We start from the raw sequence: 8,457 nt of genomic DNA, 5'->3' as shown, positions 1-8,457 counted from the left end.
CATGGTGATACCATAAGATTATAATGGAATTGAAAAATTCCTATGGCTTAGTGACATCATAACTGTCAAAAAGTTACCGAGCACCACATTACCTGTTTATGATGATGCTGGTGTAAACAGATCTACTGTGCTGCCAGTCATATAAAAATATAGCACATACAGTTACATTAGTCTACTGTCTAGGTTTGTGTAAGTGCACTCTATGGCATTCACATGATGAAATTGCCTAACTGCATTTCTCAGAACAGTGTTGTTAAACGGTGCATGACTAATGCAGAGCAATTAGTAATTTGTACTAACAACATTTGTGGTAAGGTAGGGTCTTCCTATTTAGGAACCCTCCATAAGGTAGCAGCAGAATGATTATTTTAGGACAAGAGTCATTTCATTTCTGACATAAGTGGTTTTAAGTTTTTCCCATATCTTTGATACTATCTGGGAATAAGACTCAATAGAATGAAGGCTTCTTTAATACCTTGCATCCTCTCATTAGAACCACAGGATGAATAATCTCTATTTTAACTAAACTGATGAGCCAAAGTTTCTTGTAAGTGGGCCTCTCAACTTTCATGCATAAAAATTGGAAGGCCAGCAGTTCTACATCTTGTATATTAACACCCCCAAGACCTTCCTTCATACACAGTCTCAGTTTTTCGTATATCATCTGACAGAGCATTTGCTAAATGGTGCCACTGCCCTACATACAGGTGGGCAAAAGTAGGGTTACTGTTGTGAATACACAAAACACAGTTTATTCTTGTGTTATTATTTCCTAATTAATGTATAATTTTCCATACAAACAAATGTAAACCTACTTTTACCCTACCCTGTATCCTATATAATAAAAGCCTAATATGCTAAGTGTCCAGTTGTCCAGTTGCCATTCAACCAATCAAAGCATAATATGCTAATGATATGCTAAGGCTGCTCAACTGATTGCTGTGGCGTGCACTGACCACCAGGGGCAGGCAGTCGACCGGTTGACCAGTCGCTATGACATGCACTGACCACCACGGGACAAGTGCTCCTACCAGTAGTTAGATTGCTGCTTGGGTCCGGCTGATCGGGACTGAGTGCAATGGGCCGGACATGCCCTGGAGTGCTTCTATGGTCCCTCCCCGGTTGGCCAACCTCCTCCATCCCTCCCTGGCCCTGATCATGCACTGGTGGGGTCTGTTGGCCTGGCCTGAGCCCTCTTGCAATCCGGGACCCCTCAGGGGATGTCGGGGAGCTGGTTTCAGCCCGACAGCGGAACGACCCGTTGCTATGATGTGCACTGACCACCAAGGGGCAGACGCTTAACGCAGAACCTGCCCCCTGGTGGTCAGTGTGCTCCCAGAGGGGAAGCACTGCTCAGCCAGAAGCCGGGCTCACAGCTGGTGAGCACAGCAGTGGTGGCGGGAGCCTCTCTCACCTCTGCAGCAGCACCAAGGATGCCCAACTGACGGCAGAGGGAGCGGGCCTAAGCCGTCAGTTGGACATCCCCTGAGGCCTCCCGGACTGCAAGAGGGCACAAGCCGGGCTGAGGGACCCCCACCCAAGTGCACGAGTTCGTGCACCGGGCCTCTGTTATTGTATAAAGACAGATACAGTGGAGTTTCATGATTTGATTTTAATGTGTTTATGTACTTATTTTCAATGGATAGATGTTTTGACTAGTAGAATTATATAAGGGTTTCTCTAGAAGTATATATTGCCATTAGTTTTGAAAATGTAGTGTATGGCCAGCTTTCTTATTTATTGTTTTATTGTCTTTTTTTTTAAGAGTCAACACAGACTGTCCAAGCTCTGCAGTATTCAACTGTTGATGGTCCACTAACAGCAAGCAAAGATTTAGAAATAAAAAGTTTAAAAGAAGAAATTGAAAAACTAAGGAAACAAGTAAGAGGTAAATTTCTGTGATTCACTATTAATTAAGTTTAGTAGACTTTTTAAAATATTCTACTCACACACAAAACATTTATTGAATACTGCATGTGTTACGTGTTATGTGGGATAGGCTATGTGCCAGTGAGGGAAAGCAAATAAGAATGGTTGCTGCTTTCAGGAGCTCACATTTTGGTCTGGGAGAGAGATCAACAAATCGTTTTTGCCATGCACGTGTACAGGCTGCCAGAAACATAGATGTAGGTGCATGGAGCGTGCCTAGGAGGAGCGCCTCACCCAGATTTCAGTTAACAAAGGTGACTTTTTGGAAGACCTATTAGTTTGGAATATTTAGTTGGAATTTGTCTGGTAAAGTATATGTATGCGTAGGCGAAAGTGTGTTAGACACGAGGAAGGACAATCAAAGGAATTGCATGTATGCAGGCATGAAGGCATGTGAAATTTTATTTTTTTGGTAACTTATTTTTCAGTGTATTGCTGAGATAGATGAAAATTAATTTTGACAATTCTTGATATACCTATTATATCCATTCATTTACTTATTTAATTCATTTAACAAATACTTACTGAGCACCTACTATGTGTACCAGATGTTATTTTAGGCTCTCGGGATTTTAGAAGGGACAAGAGCTTAAAAAATAGAGCAGAATAAGGGTTGCAAGTGCATGATAAGTTCTATAATTTTAAGTAGTCCCGGTGTAAGACTCATTGAGAAGGCGACACGTGAACAAAAACTTGAAAATGGATAGGGACTTAGCCATGCACTTGCATTGGGAACTTATGTTCCAAGGAGAAGGACCAGCCAGTGCAGGGCCACAGAGTCAGAATGAGCCTCTTGAGTTGAGAGAAAACACAGAGGACAGCATGGCTGGCGTAGGATGAGCAGCAGGGAGAAGGAAGGAGGCGAGGTCGGGGAAGTAAAGGGGACAGAGGGCTTTTGCCTGGTCAGCAGAGTCTTACTGAGTGTTTTAAGAGCTTTGGATTTGTTCTGAGTGAAATAACCTTTCCCAGGGTTTAGAGTCATCCATGATCTCGGTGGGTTTAGAGAGAAAGCAGTTTGTTATATATTGATAACTTTCTTTTCCTTGTTCATTATGTAATTGTTTTAAGTATTTCCTCTTCACATGTTATAGATGTTTATGTTTCCTCCCATCATGAAATATAATTTAGAAAACTGTAGAGAAGAAAAAAATTCAGTTGTATTTACCATATTTTTATATGCCATGTTCTTCCTTCCTTCCTGAAATGGCTGAGTTCCTTGTTTGCTTTCTGTTTAGAGAGCTTCCTTTAGCCATTTTTAAAAGGTGGGCCTGCTAACAAATTCTTGGTTTTTCTTCATCTGAGAATGTCTTAAATTCCCCCCTCATTCCTAAGATATGTTTTTGCTGGGCACAAATACTTATTGAGCACCTACTATGTGTACCAGATGTTATTTTCTCTAGATACTTTTTAAGCAAAACCTTTGTGTAAACAAATTTCCCACTGTTAAGGTTTTTATATCTTTTCTTTCCTATGGCAACATTTTCTTTCTTTTTTAATATATTTATTTCAGAGAAGAAGGGAGAGAGAGAGAAAATCAATGATGAGAGAGATTCATTGATCGGCAGCCTCCTACATGGCCCTTACTGGGGATGGAGCCTGCAACTTGGGCATGCTCCCTGACTGGGAATCAAATAGTGACCTCCTGGTTCATGGGTACTCACCATTGAGCCACACTGGCCAGGTGGCAACATTTTCCAATATTTTAAAACTCCTAGAATATTTTAATCTGTATAATAAAAGCATAATATGCTAATTAGACCAGACGTTTTTCCAGACACAGTCACAGTGGGCGGGGGCCAAGGCAGCCACTGCAGTGGCAGGGGCCAAGCCCCTTGCACAAATTTCATGCATTGGGCCTCTAGTATATTTATAATTATTTACAATTTCACTTTAGTATATGTTCTCTTCATCATACTCTGACTTGAAGAAGGTAGGACAGAGTTTCCTGGTACCTTATAATGGACACTTAATACATCTTTATCTGTAGACAAAAAAGAAATTCATACTCTCATTTAATATTTTTATGAGAAAATGAAGAATGGATTTTGTTTTTTTAATAAAACATTTTTGTAACCTATTATGTGCTTTATAACACCATTCTTTTATTGCCTTGATGTTGGTGGTTTGTGGCTCTATGTACTGTCTCTCCAACCCTAAACTAATTCTTTCCCTCTCTCTGTCTCTCTTCCCTACTTTCTCCTCCTCTCCCCCACCTCTCTCTTCTAATTTATGTAGGTAAAGGAGAAATATAGTGAATGGGTAGGGCAATAATAGATGTCATATCCACCATGGCTAGAAGTAAAACCTCATCTCAAAGGAGTTAGGAATCATTTTAGGAGTAAGAACATAATGGAAAAGCTATGGCATTATGCTCTTGGGAATCGGAGAGTAGTGCTTTGATTGTCGTATTAATCTCCCTCTGGCCCCAGTCTTAGCCCCTTTGCAATTTACAAAATGCAACTTTACATACATTTTCAAAAATTCGAAAAACAACTATACTATCCATAAAAGTATTTAGACTTTCAGAACACCTAAGATGAATAAGCTTTTAGCAAATCTATAACTTTAGGGTACTAAATAGTAGTAAATTACTGAACTTAAGAAATCTTGAACCAGTTAGTGTGTGATACACTGATACATTTAAGTGACTTTTTGGCTATAGGACTTGTCTATACAAATGAAATATTTACTCTTTAATTGGGCTAAGGTAGTATCAATGCTACTTTATTTACTGAGGCTATAAAACTCAACAGTGTACAGTCATTTGTGCATTGGTTCTCAGACTTTCCTTTGCAAACAGTGTGATTCTGTGAAAGTGCAGATTCTGACTCAGTGGGTTTGGAGTGGGTCTGAGACCCTGCATGTCCAACCAGCTCTCAGAGGATGCTGGTGCTGCTTGTCTGGGGCTAACTCTCCGAGTAACAGGGTGTAAAGAACAGAAACTATCCTGAACAGAATTAGCAAGGAGTACGTTTTGATTTTCCTGTTTAAATGGCTTCAGCTCTTCAAATAGAAACATTTTATACCAATTTATTAAATATTATTTAAACATATACTAAATATAATTTTTTTTCATAATAAATCTTTTTAACTGGTAATGTTAAACATTATTTAATAATATTACTTTCTGAATCGGGGAGGCTGATGCAAGAATGCTGGTCTCAGATGTGATACTCCTTTAGAATAGGACCCTCAGAGGGTTCTTCAACTCCCTTGAGCCTCAGTTTTTTCATCTGAGAAATAGAGGAATGAACCTCAATTAGAGGTTTTCAGATACTTACTTCCAGAAATCAGAGTTTAGTCTTCAGTCATCACGAGGGAAACCAAGCTGCATGATCTAGAACCACAGTATTAGAAGCAAAGTCATTTTCTAATGACTTGACTAACATCAGCACCCTAATGCCAACCAGCAGGAGAGGAAAACTTGTCTGTTTTATTCGTTTGGCTGGTTTTGTTCTGTTTTGTTCCCTGTAAGCTTTTAGCTGGCTCTAAAGGCACTATTTTATTAGAATCACGGTCTTTTATTCTAATGGATGTGTAAGGTGTTTTGCAAATTTTCACACTGGTACCAGCCCTTCGAAATCTTTACACTGATAAGCATTTAGTTGTCAGAAGTCACAGTGAATGTGGTGCCAGGAAGCCTAATACCAATTCAAAATATATTTTTTTAATTTAGTTGTTTTAAACTTTGGTTTTCAGCATTTGCTTTTATACAAATAGTAAAAGAAACACTGTCTTCTCTTTAGAATCCAGTCAGTTGGAACAACAACTTGAAGAAGCTAATTCAGTGAGGCGAGAACTAGACGATGCTTTTAGACAAATCAAGGCTAATGAAAAACAAATCAAAACATTACAACAAGAAAGAGAAGAATTAAATAAGGTAAAAAATATAGATAGGTTGTTAAAGGCTTTTCTGAATTCTCAATCTTGTTTAATTTGTATACTGAAAGCATTCATATTGAATTGTACTAATATATAGTAGATGTTATCTGTAAAAAGTTGCTTTAAAAATTTAGCAATTATTTTGGTGTATGTCATTTGATTAATGGCTGGTAATGAAAATCTTATATTCTTGAGGCTTTAAAATTCTAATCTTTTTTTTTTCTTTTGGAAAGTTACTAATCAACGGATTTGATTAAAAGTGAATGTTACTAAAAAAGAAATATGAAGAAATAAGAGAATAGTAAAATCAGTAAATGTCTGTGGACAAATAAAAATATAGGCGCATTTTTATTATGACTTACTAATACCAACGTTCCTAAAAGATTATAATGGAAAATTTCTTTTTTTAAAAAAGAAAAATATATTTCTTTATTGATTTCAGAGAGGAAGGAAGAGGGAGAGAGAGATAGAAACATCAATGATGAGAGAGAATCATTGATCGGCTGCCTCCTGCACTCCCCCTACTGGGGATCGAGCCTGCAACCCAGGCATGTGCCGTTGTCGGGAATTGAACCTGGGACCCTTTAGTCCGCAGGCCGACACTCTAGCCACTGAGCCAAACTGGCTAGAGCAGAAAATTTCTTTAATGCTTTAAAAAAATTTTTAAATGTCAGTTTATCTTTCAAAGTGTAGATAAACAAACTAAAGTTATTTTCATAAGGACTTGGTGTAACAAACAGTATTATAAACATCAACAAAATGTATTAATAGCTAGGACACTGTAACAGCCTAATAGGGTAAGTAATATTCAAGCTCTAGAGAAAAATACTTTACTTAAACCACGTTCTGTGGGAACTTTGCCTTTCATTGACTTATTTTTTTAAATATTGGAATTAACACTAGCCAGTGCAATAAGAAATAAGTGGCTTATGATGTAGTAAAAATTGAATTCAGTGATGTAGTATATAATAATTGATTAATAGCTAGTAATGAAAAACTACTAAATTATTGTACATAATTATTATAATTATATATATTAGTTGCCCGTACGGGAGGCAACAAATCAGTGTGCCTCTCTCACATCAATGTTTTTCTCTCTCTGTGTCTCTCTCTCTCTCCCACCTCCCTTCCACTCTCTCTTAAAAAATCAATGGAAAAAATATCCTTGGGTGAGGATTAACAAAACAAATAATAATAACTACATGGCTCCCTGCATGCCAGTTTGTTCTTCTGGGCCATTGCAGTGATTGCTGGGTGGGTAAAGCCCTGCACACAGACAGTCTGTGCTGTGGGTGAGGACCCCGGCCTGTGAGTCAGGGTTTGTGTACAGAGGAGAGAAGCAAACGCTTCCTGCTCCCCGTCTCCACCCACCCGTCTGAGCCCCTCCTTGGAAACCTAACGAGAAGGATCAGGACACTGGAATATAAACACCGTCCAGTGTGAAGCTGCCCAGAGCCCCCAGCTTTATAAGGAGGGCAGCTCCCTGGTCAGGCTCTTCACTGGAATGGAAGCGCATGCGCCCAGGAGTTCAAGCTCTTTGGATCTCTCACCATCAAAATTACCCATAAATTACTCTAAAAGGCTTGCTTATTTCCCAAGTTTGAGTCAGATTTGCTTAGAAAGGCTTAACTGTGCCAAAACATAAAAATATTTTCTCTGTAGACCCACATTCTTTTTATCCACAAACATGCTATATCTCTCCAGATCATTAAGTCTTTTTAAATGTTTTTCTGTAAATTTTTATACAGGTCCTGTTTGCTTTTTCTTAAATTTATTATTCTCTGTTTCTTCACATTTTAGATAGTATCTTTAGAAATTACATGTTCTTATTGATAGTGTTGTAGCAATATTGCTTAACTGTTATTAATTGTAATAACATATTTGAGATTCTTTAAAGTTTTCTGCAAATGACAGAAATTATTTAAAATTTTTAAATATTTAAAAAAATTTTATGACTTTTCTTTCTTTCCTTGTCTTACTGTATTAGCTTGGACCTCTAGTACCATGTCAAATAGAAGCGGTACTAGCAGTCATTTCTGTCTTATTCCTGATGTCAAAGAAAATGCTTCTAATATTTCACCACTAATAATAATGTTTCTCTATGTTTCTGTTAACTCTTTTGTTCCTATTTTGCTAACCATTTTTATCAAAAATGAGTATTGATACGATTGTTCTTCAATAAATTGGTGTACTGAATTATATTTACAGACTTTTTAAATGTTAAACCACTTCTTCATTTGTGGGTTAAACAGAAATGATCCATGAATTAGCTTCTAAATAATAACATGATAGTATAGGTAACACATAGCATGTCTTCTAATAGCACTGTTTTAAGTGCTTTATATAGATTAGACCATTTAATCTTTGTTAGTGCCCTGTGATTTGGGTGATGGTATTATTATTCTCATTTTACAGATGGTAAGACTCAGCACAGAGAAGTACATTTGTTCAAGATTATAGTAGAGCTAGGAAGTGGAAGAGCTCGAATTTCAACACAACTCTAATTCTAGAGTTTATGTTTTTCACTTTATACATCATTAGAACTGATTTGCTAATGTCTTTTTTTCTGAATTTTTAAAATTTGTTTTCATCAGTAAGATTATCTTGTAATTTTCTTCCTTATCTTTCTAGTCTTTCTTAAAAAAA

At 37.5% G+C, this 8,457-nt stretch overlaps 1 protein-coding gene across 1 annotated transcript in view; it reads left to right on the top strand.

The window, feature by feature from the left end:
* CDC42BPA (CDC42 binding protein kinase alpha) overlaps positions 1-8,457 on the top strand; it is a 178,442-nt gene that overhangs the window by 100,250 nt on the left and 69,735 nt on the right. The window contains exons 10-11 of the mRNA XM_015558957.1: positions 1,766-1,888; positions 5,676-5,809. Of these exons, the coding sequence (XP_015414443.1) occupies positions 1,766-1,888; positions 5,676-5,809 (257 nt within the window). The remainder of the gene's footprint in view (positions 1-1,765; positions 1,889-5,675; positions 5,810-8,457) is intronic.

This window comes from Myotis davidii, unplaced genomic scaffold, assembly GCF_000327345.1.
Source record: "Myotis davidii unplaced genomic scaffold, ASM32734v1 scaffold333, whole genome shotgun sequence".
NCBI classification, from domain to species: domain Eukaryota; kingdom Metazoa; phylum Chordata; class Mammalia; order Chiroptera; family Vespertilionidae; genus Myotis; species Myotis davidii.
Note: the sequence above shows the minus strand (reverse complement) of the source record. Positions and strands in the feature narration are given on the sequence as shown.